This window comes from Pinus tabuliformis, chromosome 7 (genome assembly GCF_031772625.1).
Source record: "Pinus tabuliformis cultivar Carrire ecotype Pingquan chromosome 7, CPIR1, whole genome shotgun sequence".
Classification (NCBI taxonomy): Eukaryota; Viridiplantae; Streptophyta; class Pinopsida; order Pinales; family Pinaceae; genus Pinus; species Pinus tabuliformis.
Window position 1 is genome coordinate 766,116,351 of NC_142293.1, and position 22,875 is coordinate 766,139,225.

General features: G+C 36.1%; 1 protein-coding gene across 2 annotated transcripts in view; it reads left to right on the top strand.

Annotated features, from left to right (window-relative positions):
- Positions 1-22,875, top strand: part of LOC149249804 (uncharacterized) — a 166,935-nt gene that overhangs the window by 22,390 nt on the left and 121,670 nt on the right. Inside the window, exon 1 of one of the 2 annotated variants that reach the window (XM_089458797.1) lies at positions 17,402-18,290. The exons of the other annotated variant lie outside the window; for it this stretch is intronic. Coding sequence (XP_089314923.1) covers positions 17,748-18,290 — 543 coding nt within the window. The 5' untranslated portion in view covers positions 17,402-17,747. Of the gene's footprint in view, positions 1-17,401; positions 18,291-22,875 lie in introns of those variants that run through there. 2 annotated transcript variants of the gene reach the window in all.

Sequence of the window (22,875 nt, forward strand, 5' to 3'; positions counted from 1 at the left end):
ATGTGTGTGTGATAGAATTTCTTAGTTCCTATTTTTCCTTCCGCAATATGCTTTTCGTGGTGAAGAAATTGCGATGTGAATAATTCGTTATTTTGCCATAAACAAAAGAAACTGCATAATTAATTTATCAGTTAGAAGAATTATTTCTAGTTGTTGCATTTCAAGGAATTTTCACATTGGGTTGTGGGGTGTCTATCAAGGGTGGTGAGTCTCCATTTGTCGCTCCTGTTAATTTGGTGGATTATGAACCATTTGTTTCGAGCTTTGGAGATGACTTAGTGGGATTATGGTCAGGGTGTCAAGCTAATGTGTCTAGTCTATTTTCTTGTTATTTTATAGGTCATGGATTTTACAACAGATATCCAAAGTGTACCTTCTCTACTACATCGATGCCTCCTAAACAACAAATGTGCTGCAGATGTGGAGGAGGTGGCAGTGTCTCTATGGAGTAGTGGAGAGTCAGGCCCTTTTCCCATGATTTTATTGCCACATACTTCAATGTTGTTTCTCCAAAAATGAGAAAGGAAATATGGGTGTTGGAGACTCAAGTTGGGATGGAATGTCAATCCCATTTAGATTCAGAGCTACTTCATGATGTTTCAAAGTGGGTTCCTGACCCTAGGAATACCAAGGGAAGGAAGAACTATTTTTGAGCTCATTAGCTTTGAACGAGCAAATGCTAACCGTGTTGAGATTGGTCCTCAAAGATAAGTAGGTGGAGAATTATAATGTCTTCTCCTCCTTAGAGGATGTTAAAAGAATGCCATGAAATTAAAGGTTTTGTCTGGACAACCTTGATTCCCATTTGGCTTGCATAGAGGGTTACATAGTGAGTGAGTTTGAGAGTGGAGATCTTACAAACGCACCCAGGTTCAAATGCTCATGTTTCGGCCACAATTTACTCCTTAGAGAATGATTAGTGTTACAACAAGTTCGCGGTGTTGGCGGGTATTCATGTTATTTTTGTTCATGTTGGTTGGCCTTAGTTTGGTCAAAAAGTGTGGTGGTGGCATGGTTCTGGTAACTAATGTTTTGAGTGTGATTTTGGAAGATCTTAGTTCACCAAGTCCTGACACAATTTTTTGGGACTGTCTGTTGTGGGTATTATTTTGGTTTATCATGTTAACTATTTTGGCGTATCGTGGAGCTTCCATGCCATGGTTTGGTTTGTCAAAGGATATTGGTTGATGTTGTGGCATTTTGTATCTCTTATTTGCATCGATGTTGAATCTATTTTCATTTCAAAATTTTGTAAGTCTGGCTTGGCTGAGAAAGCGATAGAATGAGAATATATATTATGGTCAGCCTGGGCACATGGTCATGTTAAAATTTTCTCTTTTGGTTTTTATGTTGGTATTAGAGTTCGGTCAATAGGTTATAGATGGTGATGAATGAAAAGCAAAATCTTGTGGAGCCCTCTAAAACATCAATGTAAACATATTTTATTGATTAATATCAAAGCTTCAGTTCGCCAAAAAAAAAATACTAGTGTAGTAATATAAGCCAACGTAGATCCATCTTAACTCCAGATTTATCAAGTGCCAAGAGGGATCAAATCTCTTTTCACTCTAAAACAATTTTGCATTTCAAGAGATTTGGTCCCTCTCAATGCTTGGTAGATCCAAAGTTAAGATGGATCTTGGCTAGTTATTTTAGCATTACATGTTCCTGATGATAGGTCTTGTGTTCATTCAAAATGTTTCACATTTCATAAATCTTATACATGTATTATCTTCAGAAAAATCAAACACATTATAAATAACAGTGAAAACCTACACACTCATAAACTACATGATTAAGAAAAAATGATATTTTCTTGTCGACACAGTTAAACAACATTATTTATGTCACAATTATGATAAAAGTAATTACTTATGATTTTGTTATTTACTATAAAAAAATTAACTTATCTACAACAATTGTATTGTAGTTCAAATTATAAAAGAAAACCATAATCTTTAATATTACAAATTCCATAAATATTTGTATAAATATCATTACTATTATTATTATAAATGTCAAAATCTTTATTGGAACAAATATTTTATTTATTCATATACAATTTCAAATGTATGTCTTTTTTTTTTTGTCGGTCAAAGAAATTTCATTATATTATCAGAGAAAAACAATTTACATTCTAATGACCTACAACTTTCCCTGCTTCACTCTAACTGGATTTGTTAGCAAGGAGAGTCAAACAAAAACATAGAGATGTGCCCTTTCATTACCCATATCCAATGGACAAAATGGCCAAATATTGCAAAATACATACAAAACTAGAAAGCAACCTGCAATTTTCATATCAAGGAGGGGGATGCAAAGCTTGACCACCTAGAATTGTTGGAGGACCAAGACCTTCATTGATATGAAAGTCTATGTGAGCCAAACGAGCCTCAATTTCATCCATTCTATCATTAGTGTGGCATTGGTTATGTCTCACTAAAGCCAACTACCCACAGATTTCATTCTGGCTATACTGTACATTGTTAATGTAGGCCATAACCTCATTCTGGTTGTCATACTTGTGTTGGCAGAGGATGTCTAGGTTGGCCTGGATATCCCACAGTTAATCAACAATTGTAATAAGGGAGGGAGGTTTTTCTACGTGACCTGGAGAGGGAGCTTAGTCATGTGCTACCTCTCCTTCCATATCCATACCTCCCATCTCTTCCTCATTCATCGGCCCCACCCTATCAGCCTGAGCACCCTGTCATCCATGGAAACTGCCACCTCGTCGAGCACAAGCATGCTGACAAATCATCTCTGACACCTGCACCTGATGAAGCCCATGCTATGACCTCACACCAGGGAAATTTCCCAACCTGTTTCCCACCCTACATGGAGACACGCTGAAAAAACTGGGCCCCAACCCTGGCACAAACGTAGACTCTTCTAAAGGGGCAAGACGAGCCCAGAACCCCTAGTACTGACAGAATTGACAGAATTGACCACACAGAGAAGCAACCAAACCAAGGTCAAGAATAGCTCAAAGCCAGGGGCCATCAACGATTTGGTTCATTGCGACCCACTCCCTTCTGAGACACCCACTACACCTATGGAACGTTGAGAGTCGATCAAGCCTCAGAAATTCAACCACGCTTGGTCGAGGGCTATTATCCCAATTACATTGACTTCCCTCAACAAATCAGAGGCTGTTATTACATCCAGACCACCCACCAACATGCCACAAAGTCAGAACCCATTGTACATTTCGCTTCCAACACCATACAAGGAGAACAATAACATGAAACACAAACTAAGCCCAAGGTTATGGAAATACCTCCGCAATTATCTTCACACTGCAAAGTTGAGGCCACAAGGGTAGACGTCAGTTGGCTGAGCCAAGGGAAGTTACAAGACTGCCAAATTGCAGCAATCCCCTTTCAGACACCGACCTAGGATCCCAAATAACTACCTAATCAACTCTTTCTTGCAACACCTCCCTTGTTTTCCAGTTTGTACCATCTTCTAAACCCCAAATTAGCTCTCCAAAGAAGCCCTCTGAGTGAACCGAGCAAGTGAAACCTTCCCAACTGCAACTTTTCATTTCCCAAACGATGATTCTACTCACCACATCCAGTGCAAGGGGGTAAAAACTAACACGCTCTCTAGAAGATTCGCTAACAGGCGACCCAACTTGATGTCCTTGCCATGTGCTATATTCATTGCTGCGTGGGAGGGCTTGAATTGCACCAAGATGACTTGCTACCCAAGTCAGTCACCCCTAATGGTAATGTATGTATATTATTTTGACATATTTATAATAATACCATAAAAATTGGTAAATTGTGCTAAGCACAACATTATCTGTATCAAACCAAATTTTAGTGATTGCTACTTTTTTTTTTCCTTGGGAAAAAGTCGTAAGTTATTTCATTAGCATAATGATATAACTTGTATTATGTGCATACATGTCGACGCATGTATCACATGCATATACATGCCACTAATAGACTAACTATAACTGGGCAAAAAATCACCCACTATCAAATAAATAAGACTAGTTTGCTAGAGTCTACAAATTTTAAGGTGAACCATCAAAATCTGTTTTCATTGTTCCATGTGAGACAACTGTGGAAAAATAATAAAATACATAGAGATCCGGAGCCCTTTGCTCCCTGAATGTCCGACAAGATCCAAAAAAAATGTTGTTGCAAAAAAAGAGAAATATGTTATGATGACTGAGAATCTACCCAAATTCCAAGTGAATGTCTTCCTTAGAAAGGAAATATGCTCATCCATTTCTTTCCTTGAAAATGCCTTTGAGATGAGAAAAAGTCAAAAGAGTTGATAATCCTCAATACTTTATTTACTAAAGGAATGGGGGTTTGGTTTCTACAACAGAACACCCCTTTGATCCACTTAATTACCAGTTAGGAATCTCCAGAGATTTGAATATTGTTACATCCTATCTCTTTTGCGAAAAGGATGACCAACTTGAGAACCATCAACTCTCCAAAATTATTTGTACCACTATCCAAGCCCATCTTAATTTCATAAAACAATTTTGGATCGAGGTAGAGAACTCCTCCCCCTCCACATGATTGATTATGCTCTTGTAAGGCCTCGCTGAAAAATACCCAAGGTTTTGTTCTATCGGGATGCTCTTCTACTATCATCTTGGTCTTTTCATAAGCTTTTTAGTGTGGAAAGTGAGAAAAAATTGAGAGTACTGAGGTTGTCATTATGTATGAGGGGATGTGTGTCTCGTTAAATATTTTTATTTCACATCAACTAGACCCCCCAATATATAATCATAAACATGGCTTTGTATTTGTTGAAAATAGGATTTGGAGTCTAATCTTGCCATGCTTCTTCTACCGAGGACCCCTACCATTTGAAATCTATGTTGAGTTCAGATTTGCATTTGTCCCAAACTTCCTTGATATAAATGCATCGTACAAAAATATGTGAAATAGATTATGAATTGTTATTACATAATGCACACCATCCCATGCCTTCTTTATTGCACTTTTGAATGTTATCCCAAATTGGAACCTTATCCTCCATTAAGCACCACATGAATACATGTTCCTTTGTTGGCCACTTTTCTTTCCAGACCACTTTCCACCACCATTTATGTTCTGCATTAAACCTATCCGCCATAAGGAAGACATATCCTTCTTTAGCAGTGTAAGATCCATGAGGTGAGCCAGTCTATATTAACTCATCATATTCCTTTGTAAGTATAATATGAGCTCTTTACAGGGCAACTAGGAACTGGTTCCAATGATCTTTAAGATACCTTATCAAGAGTACTTGTTTTGTCGATAACCAACCCTATTTCCATATGGAGATAATTGTTAGGTATGCTACTTGATCTAGCCTTGAACATTATATTTATATTAGAATATTGACAAAACTCTTAGGGAGAATGTGATCAATTCCATCCCATGGTTCCACTCCAACTATGATGTTATTCCCATTACCTATCCTCCAAGCTAAACTTAAGCCAATTACCTCAAAAGGAATTTAAAACAACTCACCATATAATCAAGATATTGTTATGGCTTTTGTTGGGGTTTTGTATCCATTCTTCAATAATGTTAGGACAAATGTGTTTGCTTGATACTACCTATGTCCACAATTTTTTGGTGATTATGAGCCTCCATACATTCTTTCCAGCCAAAGCTTTGGAGAACATAAAAATGTTTTTAATTCCCCAACCATCCAACAACTTTGGCATAGATCCTTTGTCCCATTTCACCCAGGGCATGACAAATTGATCCTTGGCTCCTTCCTAGAGAAATCTAGAACTAATTTTCCTCAAGGATTTCAAAATTATTTTTGGGATCCATGCTAAATACATCTAATAAATTGGAATTGCCTCTAACACAGTTTTTCCCAAGACAAAGCATACTGCTCTTGAAATCCATCTGAAGCTCCAACAACTTAGTATTTTCTCTAGTTTTGCAATGAGCCATCTCTAGTCCTCGTTCATATAGTTTTTCGGCTTAAGATGGAAGACCAAGTATTTTAGCCCTTCTAGTAGCTCCTTCGTCTCATAGGGGAAAATATTTTGATGATGTTGTCCCTCCCCTTCCTCTAAATTCTGAACTGATATTGTATATTTTATTCATTTACAATCATTCCAGTGGTTGTAGAAAATATGAATAATGCTTTGTGCAATTTTTCATCTCGCCTTGATCTATTGCAGAAGATCAAACTATCATCTATGAATAACAAATGGGAGATTTCTAGATTACGAGTCAATGAGATTCATTTGAAAACCCCTCTCCTTTTTAAGTCATGCAAAATTCTACTTAGTCCTTCAACCACCAATAGGAAAAGGAGCAATGATAAAGGGAACCCTTGTCTAAGTCTTCTTTCAACATGAAAGAATTGGGATGTTGAGCCATTAATTAACACAACAAAGGAGACCAAGGAGAAACACCCCATAATCCAAGAAATGAAACAATGTGTTGAATCCTACATGCATAAGTAGAAGATGGATAGACATCCAGGTTACCCAATCATAGGCCTTTGAAAGATCAATATTTATTACTGCCCCTTTCAAATTCCTTGTTTTGATGCTATGAAGTCCTTCCTGTGTCACCCCTATTACTTTGTGAATTTTCCTTTTTTCAAGGAATCCAGATTTCTCCCCCAAAATGGCTTTTGACAAAATAGGTTTTATCCTTCTTGCAATTTTTGCAATTACTTTGTAGATGCAATTGCACATAGAAATTGGTCTAAAATCTTTGAATGGTTGGGGATCATTTACTTTTGGGATTAGAGCTATGAATGTTGAATTTAAAACAACTAAGAACCTTTCCTTCTGTCTTGATTCCTCTATGACTCACAAGAGGTCCCGACCAATTAAGCCAAAAAGGCCAATGAAGAATTTTACGGTCCAACCATCTAGACCCAAGATTTTGTCCTTTTTGAAACTTTGAAGTACCTCTTTCAACTCATCTTCCATAACCCTCTCCATCAATTGTGAGTTGTCTTCCTTCGAAACAAAGCGAGGGAAAAGTTGTGTTGTTCGAATAACCTCTGTAATAGATAGTCCATCTAGAGATTTTAAAAGAGATGAAAAGTGGCGCTTACCCATATTTGCAATTCCTTCAGAGGAAGTTATCTCATTTCCTTCTGGGTCCTTCATGATCGAAATAGTATTACTTGACTTCCACCCTTTTGCATAAGCCTAGAAAAATTTCAAGTTCGCATCTCCGCATTCTAGGCATATTTCCCTACTCTTTAGTCTCTAAGATTCCTCTTTTTCACCCAATGATTGTTTCCTTTTTTATTCCAGCATAAAGATTTGTTCCTTAGATGATTGTGAGTTGAATCACCCTTCTTTTGAGTCATAGATGATCCTTAACTTTTCTTCAATGTACTTAAGCTCTTGATCATCCCTTTTACACTTTAAAGATGGCCATCTAATCACAACCTTCTTATAAATCTTGAGATTGTTCACAAATTTCTCACTATAAATCCATCTATTTAATTATCTCCTCGAATTCCTCATCCTTTAACTAGAAGGATTTGAACTTTAATGGGTTGGTTGGTTTCTTACTTCTTCCTTTTAGTTCCATGACGATTGGGTAACGGTATGATTCCCCTCCATATCCAACCCACTATTGAACAAGGCTTACCTTTTCTAATAGCCCTTCTATAATTAGGAACCTATCAAGCCATTTGACTTCTCTCTCTTCTCCAATTTTTTTGTTCCTCTGGGTGGGTTTTGGGCTCACCATGTCTATATCTATTAATTTATGATCCATTTATTGATGAAGGAAGTAGTCTGTTAGGGCATCTCTTCTTGTATGGGGGACCCAAACTTCTACATCTCCTAATAAAAAATTCAATTCCCCTCCTAAGACTAGGTTTTCCTTGGAGATGAACCATTTTAGCAATAACAAGTCCCAAAAGACATTTATTTCATTATACGGATCGTAAATGTTGACCACTAGAATAGGATATCTTAATTCTGAAAGAAAATCTTGACACATATCCCAGACTCAACTCTCCAAATAACTATATCTTTATTGCATCAACAATTCCACCCCATGGCCAATCTTTTTGATCTTCCCTTGGCCTCTAGACCTATGAATTTCCATTCACTGAACATGACCTCAAGCATTTTGGAAATTTTGTTCTCTCGCCAAAGCATCTCTTGAAGAAGGAATATGTTCGGATTGTTTAACTCCATAATCCCTTGGAGAGGTAGTTTCTTTGCAGGGCTAGCTAAACCACCACAATTAAAAGATTGTATTTTCATGGGATAACCCCGTCCAAGGTTGTCTCTTCTCTAAGTAACCCATAAATGGCCATTTATCTTCCTACTACCATCTCCTTTCAAGATTTCTCCTTTGCTTTCCAAATGTGTGATTTTCTTCCTCTTCCCTTGCCATTTGTCAGAGTCTTTGGAAATTTCCCCAACCCTCCATTTATATTTTCTCCCCCTGTTGTAACAATTCTTGACCTTAGTTTATAAGCCACTTTGGAGTCTTCTAAGTCTATCAAAGTTTCTCATTCAATAGAGACAATAGGGGGCGGGATGCCCAACTTACTCATGGGGCATGGGCATAGTGCCACAACAGGTTTAGGTCATTGTTGGATGCTAAGGGATTTGATGCATATGAAACCATATCCTCATTATCCAAAATAGATTTTGGAAATTTCAAGAAGGAATTTAAGTGAGTAGGAGCAGAAAAAGAACCCTTTACAAAGGATTTTACATCCTCTCTTAGTTCCATATGGTCCTCTTCATTACAATTTTGACTACATCCTTCTTGTTTGTCCATCTTATCTTTCCCTTTGTCATTGTCTTCCTTGTCAAGACTATATCCCTTGGAATTATCCTCATTGCTATCCTTCATTCATTAAGCCCCTTGGTCCTGAGCATCTAATGAACTAACAGAGGAGGGAGGAAGTTTGACCTCTAGAGTGACCTTTCCCATCAGAGGAATATTGATTTTATTTGTGAATAGAAGATGACAACTCTTTGCAATATTCACATATTGGTGGCATCTACGACATTTGAATGACACATCTTCATAATCCAACATTTGTCTATGCTCCCAAGTGAGTTTTCCAACTATCATGGCCTCTACTAGACCCTCATGGAGGTCAATGTTCACCAATACATGTGCCAATGACATGTTACTAGTGTCTTGGAATGACATATAGACTTCTAAATTTTTTTTTGAGGAAGACCCAACATCCAGATCGAGATAGGGATTAGGACCATCCTATCCTTACTAATGTTAAAGAGAGATTTCCATTTTTTAAAGAAAATTGGGATGGCATCAATGCTCCAATTTTTTTTTTCAGGGCCCAATTGGCATCTTATGTTGTGTTGAATTTGAAGACAAACCAACCCCATGTTAGTAAGTTAGCCGAAGGAAGTGCCAACAGATGAGATTTCTAAATTTCCTTCGCCTAAAACTTCAAGGTTTGAATCTTGAAATTATTCCCTCTAGTCTTGCTTACCACCACTTGATATACCACTATTGTAGTCTGATCCATTTCCACATCTTCTCCTAGAAACATTTTAGGGAGAACCCCCTTGGGGTTTTCACAATTTTTCTTTCGCCTTTTTGTTCCCGTGTTTCTCCCCGCTCCTGACACTTCTTCCCTTCTAGACGCCTCTTTTCTTTGAGACCCACCAAATATGCCATCCTCTTTATTTACCTTCTACTGATTGCTCTAATTGTCTATAATTAATAGTGAAGCTATGAATTCACCATTGCGAGTTCCTTTTATTGGTAAGTGAACCTTTGGATCTATTATGTCACCTTTTAATTGCACCCTACCTCCTTCCATTTCTTCAAGAATAGAGTTTTAACATATCATAGTTGGTTATGAGTTTGTTGTGCTCCATCAGCCTTCTAGTAACTATATTTTGTTTGTTGCATCTTCTCCTTCAAGGGCTAAAGGGGGAGGAAAAAGAATATTCTTCTCTAACACTATTTCCAAGGGAACTGACTCCCATGCTGCCAGAAAAGCTCCACCTTCTTCTACCTCCGACCATAAATGATGACCTAGCGAAACAAAAAAACCTTCCATTCTAGATGGAGATAGAGCAACTGGAGAACTGCCTCCATTTTTATCTAAAAATGAAGAGATGTTAATACCTTATCCCTCCCTACCTAAATTATCTGAATGGTTTCCAACCATAGTTTTTCCCTTTGTCTCTACCCATATCTGCTTGCCTTCATAAAGGTTGTTGGAATAATTCACGAGTTCTTCTAAATCCATGGAAACCATTCTATAAACTTCATCAGTTAATTGATTTGTCATTCTACTGTTGAAAATATCAAGATAAAATCCATTATATCCCCTTAGTAATTGTTGTGTTATTTGAAGTGTCTCTTTAATTACAAGGTTTTATTTGGTTTCCCCATTTGAATGTTGAAATAGATATAAATAGATGAGAATATTTACATCATTATTATGTCATAATTGATGATATTATTCAATAAAAATATGTAAGGTATATGATTAAGTGGTTAATAGAGTTCATGAAAAGAAGATGTAGTGTATGTGATTAAGTGATTAATAGAGTTCACTAAAATGCTTTTGTTTTGGAACTCAGAGGACTTCTTAGTAAGTTTGTTAACCATAATTTTTGGAGGATTATTGATTATTTATATTTACTATTTTCTTTAGGTTTTGTTTACTCGATCAAAATAACTTTTATAAAAGATTATGTTTGGCTAACCTTTTTGGTTTAAATTTTTTTAAGAAGGCTAGAAAATATGAAATTAATTAACGAGTAAGGGAGATGTTAATTTGTTGGATATTGAATCAAAAAGTATTAAAATTGATAATACATATATGGTTAGAAACGTTGAAGTCTAAAATAAAATAAATGAAGCAAACTCTTAGTTCAATTTGGAGAGTGTTGTTTTTTATCCATTGCAATGTTTTGCTAACATTCCAAATTCACAAATAATCAAAGAGCTTTAAAAAAATCAATAAATTTGCATTAAGAGTTTTGTACAAAGAGGAGATGACATTCATATATGTTGTTTAAGATGAGTGTTATTAATTTAGAGATCTTCTTTGATGTGTTAATTTATAGAATTTGTTAAAGATAGTATAACATGTGAGTAGATATATTGATGATGTGGTACCTTTGTTAGTTAAAATGTATTTGTATTATATTATTTAAATATTCTCTTTATTGTGGGTTTTGGTTGGGGGAGTTCTAGGTGGATTTAGACACCACAATTGATGTTTATGATATGATAGATGTAATAACTTGAACTTTAAATACAATGATACAAAAATTACTTGCAGAAATTCAAAGTCATTAATTGAAAAATATAAAGAAGATTTGTTAATAAGTATGTATTCCACAAGAGCAATGATTGGTGATAAAATTACCTATGGAATGAAGAAATTAGCTTACTTGTAGTTTCATAATTTTGGTGTTACTCTAATCTAATTGACCATAATCAACATGTAGGGGATGCTTCTCCACCCAACCATGGGCTCAACTGCACCATATATTTTTATATTTGGCCACTCCCTGGTCCTCAATCAACTCCCTCTAATAGTGAATATTCCTTGCTTCTCAATAATTCTCTCGAAGAAAAGATGTCACACATCCTCCTCCTCATCCATTAAATATAACTCCATTGTCAAAAAATAGAGGGAAAAACTCTATGTACATGATCCAATTGTCATAATGTATTTTTGTTTTTATCTTAATATTTTCTTAAATGATCTTTTTTCCATAAATTTATCTTTACTTATTTTTTTACTCATTTTTATTAATAAAATATTTAAGTTTATTATGACTCTTCACTTTATTTTGTATATATATGGCATGGCATGACATTACATACTCCCCCTCTTCAAGGAACTTTGTCTCAAAGTTAATAATGTAATGTATAATTTATTTATTTCAATATCTTCTATAGAATATCCTATGTTGTAACTAGTACGAAGGCCATTCAAGTGACCATCGTAGGCATCGAAAGTTACATCAAAACACCAATGGAAGCAAAAGTATTTTCAAGCTCTTCTTCCTCGAATTTCGTAATTAGTTTAAAGTCCATTAATATTACCAGAGCCCCAAGGCTCAAACCTCATTTGCACAAGGGCAAGCATCCAATTTGGTATTCACATACCCCATACATCTCAAAAGGATAACCTACTCTCACCATAACTCACTAATATACAACTCCATGCATCAAAGTCCCACACACAATTCCATCCCTTCTTCTAAATTTTGGCATCATAACTCTAATATCAAGTAGTCAACCTTCTCAATATGGTCCTACATCCCATTGAGAATTATACAAGGTGAAATGAACACTAGCCTTAAGTATTTGATTGAGTTTATCCCCAGCCAATAAGGTGTTACAAATTCTCCCTTGTTTGTATGGGCTCCTATGGTATTATCAAATAATTTGCCCCTCTCAATCCATTAGTGGATTCTCTATTAATCGCCACCTCACAATATGCAACCAATGTATTAGTTATAACAATAAAATCATCATTTTATAGAAAATTAATCCACATGCCAACTCTTACATGTCACCACGAGAACATTATATCATTGTTATCAGAACATCCTGAACAGTAGGACACCATATCCTAACATATGCCATCATTAACATCTCATCATAAAAACTACCACATGTTATCACATCATGAAATATCATCATAATATTATAACATTAACATATATTATCAAATACATAGCATTACATCAAGATAATAATTGGAACACCATGTTAATATAACAACTTAACTTAACATCATAAATATGATAAACATCTCAACACATAACATATGTGGAGCCACAAAGAATCGTTAGCATGTTTATCACGATTCATCAATAAAATCAAATCCATTATCTTGTATAAACAATGAATACCAAATATTATATTTAATGCAATAATATCATTAAACATCACTCTAGAATTCGTTTGGTTATGTTTATCAACCTAGGCTAAATCATCATACTATGTGTGTTAAATTCTCATCAAGAAACGATTATTGTCCAATATCATTTCTATTTATTTCAGTAAGAGGTAGACAATTTACAAGGTAAGCATAGTCACATTATCCATATGCTCAATTTTTTATATATATTTTCCTTATTTAAGTGCACCATTAAAATTTCAAGTAAGCCTCACCATCTTGACCCTTAATCTCAAGTTATATATTCTTTCTTCCCTAGGGAAATTTGATGAAAGTCATCATTAAGCTATGACTGGACTCCATCATTTCTTAAATCATCAATATCAAAATTAAATCATATCATTTTTTGCATCACTTTACATATTTTTTTATCCTTTCCATAGACACTATACCCACTAGCACATGAATATCATCATCATTGTTTAAGTTTTTTATATGCCTAATCCATTGGCACAATAGGATGTTTAATCCTTGGCGATTTACTCGTCAAATATTAATTGTCATTAAGATTGACTCATACCATCATGTTTCCAACTCAATACCACTTTATCTTCTTTTATCTTAGATGCACAATTCATCAAGCTGACTGAGGATTTCTCCCCTCCACTTTCTAGCTTCTTAGACTCTATCTTTGGTTTAGGAGAAGCACTTGGAATTAATGCTACCATTATCATCCACAAAAAAGTTTGAGGGGTGGGGAGAATTAACATTTGTTTTATATGCTTGGTGTGCTTTCGTAATAACTTCTTTTAATGATAATGGTACAAACTTGATAAGTTTATTTATGTGAAGTCTCAACATATCATCAATCCACTCACAAAACGAGTGTAAATAAGTCTAGTACAACCTCTATTAGTTTATTCTCACTTCTTTTGTCAATTAGTGCATAATACTTCTCACAATCTCATTATAGAATTTTTAGCAACATTTCTTCTTACACTTTAGTTGTTATCCTTTATCCTTTAAACCTTTTTCCTAGTCTATCCATAGCTACTTGTGAGTGTTTTTAGTTCATAATTCAATATATTGAGATCTTGAAATTACACGGGCCATTAAGATGACCCCCACCAGTCATCCCCAATCATTGTTCATGTTGCTTAATCCACTTAGTCTATATCCTTAAGAGACCTTGTCATTTGAGACGATGACCAAACTTTAATTATTGTACATAGATTTTCTCTATGCTTTACTACAATCCACAGTTCCACAAACACTTCCATGCTATCTATTAGGTATACACCTCAAGGGAGTCATTTGTGTTGTGCTATGTATTCTCAACTCCCAACTTTTATATTGTTGTGATTCAAATTGAGCACGTTGCTTAGTTATCACTTTAAATTTGGACTAGCTAGAAGAATATTCATTTTCATGCTATGCCATTTTCTTGTTCTCAATTGTGGAATTTTCATTGTTTATGTCTGATCTTCTTCATTCCCATCCCGAGGGAACTTATGGGTTATTACCTCTTTAATTCAATATCACCATACTTGTTACAATACCTTAAAATGGTGCCCATTATTCTAATGAACATTTAAATCTCAATGGTTGATTGACAATATTTTCTTTCTAATATGCATTAGCCTGATTTAAACTTTATATTAATCCTTATCATGTTCTTATATGGAAATACTTTTGTGATTTTATAACCATTTGCCACATGGTGACTTATTTATGAGATAATGAAAGAGTGCTAAATTATTTCATCCAAGTTATTCCTAAATCTAAAATCTTCCCTTCCTAAGATAGGTAACCACTTCTCATGGGTTTTTTATACTTATGAAACTTCCACTCACTCCCTTAAGTATCTAATTATTAATCTTTTTTATCCATCTTCTCATTCTAGATTGGTCATGGTTATGATGGCTGCCATTCATTATCATCATTAGAAAATTTGTAAGTTTCTCCTTCACCTTCCTCCCTAGATAACTTTGTCAAATAAATACTACTAATATTAGGTATCAACCTTAAAATTTCCTTCACTTCCTAGAATGCTTGTCCCTTTATATAATTTTCCCATCTTTCCTTTCAAATAGTGAGTTAATAGTCCTTCCAAGGTAGTTGCATATCATTTCAAGGCATATACTTATTTTTTCCAATTTTGACTTGTACTTCTAATCTCTCAATTTGATCACTTATATTTTCCCCACATTTATACTAAATAACTAGTGTTTTCTATAGTCCCACGTGTTACCTCGACTAGTTTATCACATTATGTATAATACTTCATACCTAACGACTTCTTCTTAATATTAATAGCTAGGCCTCTAGGTCTATACTATTATGCGTAAGGGGAACCATTAAGATACATATTGATTCTTCTCATGCACTCATTAATGTCTATCCATAACCTAAAGCTCTATAAAATGAAGCAACTCAAAACATAATTGCAATAGTCCAAGTGATTACATTATTTTGTTGTAATAATGATCTTAACAAAAACTATCTTACTCCCACCAAATAAAACCTAGTGAGTATAGAAAATGGCCTTAATGCAATTATTAGCCTAAGATGTATTTTTTCTCTTTATCATGTTATTTTTCGTAAGCTCAAAATTTGTTAACATATCACCAAAACTACAATATCCAAAATATATGATTTGTCATTAGCCTGCCACTTGGGAAAATAAACTAGCGATAGAATAATTGATCAACAATCATAAGAAAAGTGAGAGCTAAGAGTAAAAACAACATATTACAAACTTTAGGAGCTATCCCTGTAGTGGGAAAATTACCTAGAATCATAGTAAAATGATTAAGTAGAGTCCTAGGCATCAAAAGAAAAACTAAGAATGATTGAAACATGAAAATCAAGAGGATAAGATGCCCACGTCAATTAGTTGAGCATCATCCTTGATGCGTAGTGGATAGGTTGGGCCTTAGGGTGGACCAAATTTGAGTCAAGCTAGGCGACCTTTGATATCCATTAGCAACAACTTCATATCATCCATTTTGTCAGAATTTGGTCCTTAGCTTCCCTGTGATCCAATAACACCTTTCTCAAAAGATTTTTCAGTTGCCAATGTGGTTCAATTGTGTACACATAATTATTTTTCGTTCCCTTGATGTTCCCGGTTTTGGGAATCCAAGATGTTAGACCATCCAAAACCTCTACTTCCAAAGTATTCTATATTTCTTGCGTAACTTCCACTTTAGCCTCATTTAGTTCTATTTGGATATGGAGGGGAGTGTGAGCATACAAGTGACAAGCTAATTCCTCCACACAAAATCGAGCTCGCAATCCCCTTGCATCACCATAGCCTTTGACACCCTTGCAACAATGAGAATGCTAATGAGTTATGGTCATTGTGGGGAGGAAGGGCCACACAAGGTTTAGTAGCCACAATTCCAAATCAATAATCACTACAAACTACCACAACATTTTATAAATAGTGTAAAGAATTACTATTTGTAAGTGTTTTGCTTGTAGCCCGAGACCCTTGTAGGTATCAAACTATTGACTTTGCACTTTCAATAACTTGATAGAGTTCAATTGGACTACCTACTAAATGACTAAAAAATAAAGAATATAGAGTGGTTTTTCCACTTATCTATACATGGGTCACAAGGTCATGTGATATAGTCCCTTTAAATGCAACTACACATTCGATTACTACTTTAAAGTGGTTGTATCTCTATTAAAAACCCTCATAAGTATTAAAACTTATTTGATGATAAAAAAATCCTCACTTTTTATGGTTGCACCTTACTCTTTAAAAACAATTATTAACAATTAAACATATTTATTTAAATACTTTTTCTAATTACATCTTATTCTTTAAAAATAAACTATTAATAATTAAATAAATACTTTTTAGATATTATTATTTATACTTAAAAAAATACAAATAAAAATGATTTATATTCAATTTCTCTACAAGGTAAAAAAATCCAATAGCCCCAAGAGATAGCTCAATTGGTCGAGCCCCGTTGCTAAGTAATTTATCTCTTGAGAGGCCACGAGGTCAAATATCCATTGGGGTTAGGCCCGATATATCAGGCCGCCTTTGGTGGCATCTGTGTGGATTATTACCCATGGACATAGCTATATCTGTGTGGATTATTACCCGTGGACATAGCTACCACTCAGTGACCGTGAACCATAATTGCCCTAAAAAAAAAGTAAAGAAATCCATTATGTTTTTTTTCATTTTATTATATTTAATTAAAAAAATTAACAGTACATATTTTCATCCACATTATACTTCCATAATAATAATAGATTTTGAAATCCAATTAAAGAAAGAGTACACCTATTCATACCATATACATAATATTGCATCATATGCATACTATTGCATCCACATTATACCTCCATAATAATGATGATAGATTTTGAAATCCAATTAAAGAAAGAGTACGCCTATTCATACCATAGGCATAGTATTGCATCCTTTAATGGGCATTGGCATCAGCCTTGTCTATGAAATTGTGTTATGACTTTAATGTAAAAATGGCCCAAAATGCAAATGTGTTGTGATTTAAACACAAAACCGTCCCAAAATGCTATCATTCAGTACCCCTCTGTAATTTTATTGCAAAGGCGGCCCAAAATGCAAAGGAAATGAGTCATTCAGTGTGCCGCTTACTCGGTTTTTGTTCTATTATAAACGCTATATGATAATTTAGAGAGATGTGCAACCGAGAACTTAGGGGAAAGGTACGGCACATTGGCAAGTCATTAGACAATTCCCGTGGATAATGTCGGGAGGAAAGTGTTGCAATCCATCCATGGTCATGGCCTTCTGTGTAATACTTTGCAAACTGTATGCGAGTTTGCAGGGAAAGGCAAACGGTATGGATTTTGTATCACGCCATTTTGTTTAATACCAACTATTCGACGACTTGTGAACACTCTCGAAACAAATGCATGCTTGTCCTCGCAGTACTAACCAGAAGGATACGAGATTATCCATTCTTCCAGAGACGGTTACAATGACAATGGCAATGACAGTGGCTTATGCTTTATCTGCTCCTCATGTTCAGTTTTCTGACATGGGTTTTATCACCCATAACGTGGGACAAACCAGAGGTTGGCATTTTCCCCATAATAGGAGCAATGGTGGCATAAGTATTAGCCCGCTGCACCGGCTGAGGAGTACTGTAAGTGGAAACCACGTCATCAGGTGCAGTTTAAAGCAGGAGAATAATAAGGCAGAAGCAAAGCCTAATAGTCGTCCTCCCGTGCAACACCAGCGCAAGAACATTAAGTGGGCACCCAGGAATAGTGACAGAGCCAAGAGGGCTTTAAGCAGAGAAGTCGCACTCAAAAACAGAAGGAAAGCTGCAAAACGAGAGACAGGAAATACACCACTACCTATTAAAAAACCCCAAAAGCGAACTGCAATGACTGTTGTAGAAGCTCTCATACACTACATTCATAAGAAGAACTGGCAAGATGCTCTTAAGGTCTCTCCCTCACTCTCTTCCCTTTTTTACTGGGTAATTATTTTTCCATTTTGGAAAATAAATTTGTTGCATACATACCGCTGCAAATGATCAAACAGATGGGCACAAACTGCATTCATATATCTTCTTGTAGATTTTCTAAGCATAATGGATGTCACAGTCTATACAGAGAACACCTCATGAATGGGTGGGCATTAATTGCATTCTACTGTCAGATGTTGTCAAATATGAATTTATCTCTTGTTTTTGCATTTTGGTTATATCAGTCTCATTAGGCTGAATCAAGGTTGCATGGAGCCAGATCGTTTTTGAGAGCAGGAGCCAAGGGGAATGTTGAAAATAGTAGTGACAAAGTGATTCCTTGATTTGTGCCTTAATTCAAACAGTCAAATTTGAGTTTTTTCTTTGTCATACTCACTTTCCTAAAAAATGGGAGATTCCCTATAAATTAGGACGAGTTCCTATAATTTAGGAATCAGTCCCTAAAAATTAGGAGTTAGGATGCAGTTAACTGATGTGTTGAAATTGAAGGTCGAGTTCTTGATTTTCTAGTGTGAGTTGATTGAGGAAAAACACAAATGATTGCGTTTCTAGTGGTTGACTTGAAATAGGACGAGTTGCATGAGCAGTTAACTCATGCTATTTTTAGGAGTTAGGATGCAGTTAACTGATGTGTTGAAATTGAAGGTCGAGTTCTTGATTTTCTAGTGTGAGTTAATTGAGGAAAAACACAAGTGATTGCGTTTCTAGTGGTTGATTTGAAATAGGAACAGTTGCATGAGCAGTTAACTCATGCTAACTCAGTCAATCACAAAATCATTCCTCAATTATGAATTCACTAATTCTAGCCATTCAAATTGCTTGAAAGAAGGAACAAAGGAACAATTCTATTCATTATTGTATGCACCAGTTTTGTGTGTAAGCTTGTAAGTGAGCATGGCAAGAAGAAGGCTTGTGTGAGTTGGTAGAAGGCAGTTTTCCCTTGGCTCATGCGCTAGAATTTAGGAGCTAAAGGCGCAGCTCTTGCGCAACGAATTAGGGACTTGGTTCCTTGGGTTTGCTTAGGAATTCAGAGCAGAGGAGGAGCAAGGGAAGAGGGCAGTGTGATCAACATTCTTGCAAGGTTTTTCATGCTTAGGATAACCAGGGAGAAGGGTGTATTTTCCAAGTGAAACTGTTGTATTTGTAAGAGATCTAATGCTCAGTTTCTATCAATAATCAAGTAGAAGGTTTTCCTAGTTGGGTTCCCTATAAAATTTACGTGTTTTGAAATGTGTGAATTGTATTTATTTTTGTTCCTATTCCGCTGCAAATTTGAAGTAGAGAAATTTTGTGTTTGTAGTGAAAAGAAACTAGTTTTCAGTTCTCAGATTGTTCACTATAGCAGATCAGAATTTCGTGGCATTTCTACAGGGAGCATCATTTTCAAAAAATCCTTGCTAGCAGAGCTTTGCTGGAGTGTGGATTTTATATTTATATTTATATATTTTATAGTGCATAAAACATTCAGAATGCAAAATTAGCTGTAGAATATATGAAAACATGCATACTTGTACATCAATGAAGATAGACACGACATCCATAGTACAGTTAGGATCACATTATGGATCCACAGTATGGATCACATTATGATCACATTATGGATCCAGTATAGTCTATCTACATTATGGATCACAAAAGTCTTAGATCTAACATCCATAGTACATTAATGATTGATTTTTTGAGAATCAACCCTCTAGATTGTAGCAATTGCAAACAAACATACAAATTTTTAGGCCACATAAAAGAAAGTAGGACATTAACTTATGGAATGAAATAGGTTATCTAGCAACTATCAACAATAACATGACCAAATAACTTTGTTTACAAAATGGGCCATTTGCATAACAAGTATGAATACTGAAAGGTCTAGTCATTCCAATCAATAAACTAAGCTAGTTGCTAAAGACCTCTCTACAGACAAAGTGTTCACCAATTGTGAAAGTACCCATGTTGCCAAATGTTGTAGCTGTGGGGTAGCACCACCATGCATGTTCAACCATTGTTTATATCGGGATCCTCATCATTAGTATCATCTTTCATTCTTTGCCTCTTGTCTAGCCTTTACCTCTACCTCTATCCTCTAGGGACATCAATAGACACCGCCCAATTTTGATGAAACTGCCTAATCCAAGCTTAAAATATGGTAGGAATAGCTTAACATGCTTGATTAATGATTTTGGTTTGAGTGAAAGGTACATTTTTTCTAAGGCCATGACAAAGGAGTTCAACAATGAATACCACCAACATTGGGGTAAATATAGGGCTTGGTGCTCTTGATTAAATGCCAATCACATACCCTCATATGTGATAGAATCCAATGAAAGCGTTGTGATCCCATCGATTCTAAAATCCTGAAAACTATTAAGTTTGTTGAACTTCGAATTGGGATACAAAATTCTATTTTCTCCATGTGATGTCCAATGAGGTTGGAACCTCTCTCAAACATCTTGAAACAAATAATGGTAATGTTAAAAATTTAAAAGTTAACATTTCCTTTGTCTTTCCTTTTTATCCTTTTACTTTAAGAATTTAACATTACCATTAGGGAGCATTCAGGGAGCGCCTAGGGAACACTCAGGGAGTGTTGAAGGAGTGCCCAGGGAACACCTTGGGAGCATTTAAGGAGCGCTTTGGGAGTGCGCTCCTTGGCTTCAGGAACATCCTTGGGAGTGCCACTATTAAGCTCCGAGCTGGGTGTGCTTTTAACAGAGCATGCCACGAGGGTGACATCCCCATCACAACATTTATGATGTTTATATTACAAGTTATGTGACGATATGAGGGCTTTAGTTGGTGACTTGGATGTGAGCGAGGGCATTAATGGAATTAATGAGTCACATAGTAGGTGATAGAAAATTGAAGGCGCGACACTTAGGCAGGGATGTGCACCCAACTGGTTGAGTTGAATAAACCGAAGTTGGGGTTTTCATTCAGGCGATTTCGGCTTGTGATGGAGAGAGTGGATGGACGACATGAGAGTTGGCTTGGTGCAACGAACGCCACAAGGGTGCCGCCCCGACCAAGTGACACCCTCATGCACACATAGCATGTCGACCCAAGGGAGCAAAAAACCAGAACGAAGGTGTTAGCTCGAGCACAAGCCACTCTGAGTGGCATGAAGTGGAGTTGGTGTGGGGCGCACAAGCATCATGTGACAAGGAGATGGGCAAGCCAACGAAGCAAATGAGCACAACAAAATTATAGCTAGGGGAGCCGACATGTGGACGGACGAGCCAACATATGAAGGGACATGACTGTTTAATTGTTGTGATGATTCAATCAATTGTTGTGATACATACAAGTATGGAGTGACTGCGAGTGGAGAGCAAGGATCAGATAATCGGGCAAGAAGAACAGGTGTGAGTTCAATGAACAGACTTGAGACAAGAGCGAAGGCGAGAGAACTATTCGGGTGGGTCTGCAGTAAGGCAGACCACCAAAACAAATTGGGGGGGCCTATCTAGCTATGAATCAAAGTAGAAGTATATGTAGTAAAGACAAACCAAGAGGGGGAACCAAATTTTGGTGACTTGGTATTGTATTGTAATTTTTGCATGTTGTAAGAGGGGTCCGAGTTGAAAGCTTGTGTTGTTAATTATATGTAAAGGTTACTGGTTTAATAAAGAAGTAAGGCTAGAGGGATGTTCCATTTTACATGTGTTCTTATGCATGATTGAGTACACTTGTGAATTGTTGAAGATATTATTATTTGTGTTGCTTTCACATGTTGAAACATTGTAAAAATAAGAAGATTGTGACAATAAGTTTGCTTGCTCTTTATTGAGAAGTTATGAGATTCTGCTAAGTACCTAATATAGAGCATAAACAAATTAACTTATTGTGAGGTGTACTGTGTAGTTCGGTTAGATTAACACTGTACTACACTAGGCAGTCGTGAAACATGCTGGTGCTGCATGCTCAAGGGGTTACAGAGTGCCCAAAAAGCGCCTTGTAACCATGTGGAGCCCCTGGGGTCATGACAGGTGGTATTAGAGCACATATTAGAGTAGAGATCCAAGCAGGTATCTAACCAGATACGAAGAAGGTGGCTTGCAGTTTACCACATGTAGATAGAAGCTGAAGTTGAATTCATTAGAAGTGGTTGCGGGTGAAGTTGCCTTTATTTGTTGTAGGTGAGGGAAGGGGACTTTTTGTAATCATTTGCCAGGAGGGCAAGGAGGATTGGCTATTGGTTTATGATACAGGGCATATTTGGGTAGAACTTGTCTAAGCCTTAGCAAGGCCACATCCAGAGGCCATTGTTAGCAGGTCAAAATGGTGAACACAAGAGGTAGCTTGGAGACCCAGGATGAGGCTAATCAACATATAAGGTCCAAATTGTTGAGCAGAGCTTGACTAGGACATTGGATGCTATGGAAGGTCACAAAACTGAGTTTGAAGAGATTGACGGGATATTGCAGAAATAAGGGAAGCTATTAATGCAAGATCCTATGCACTTGAGGATACAACGAAGTAGTCTCAACTATAGGAGGATTGGATAAAGTACTTGAAAGAGTAAGTGAGATCACTTGTGGCATTGACA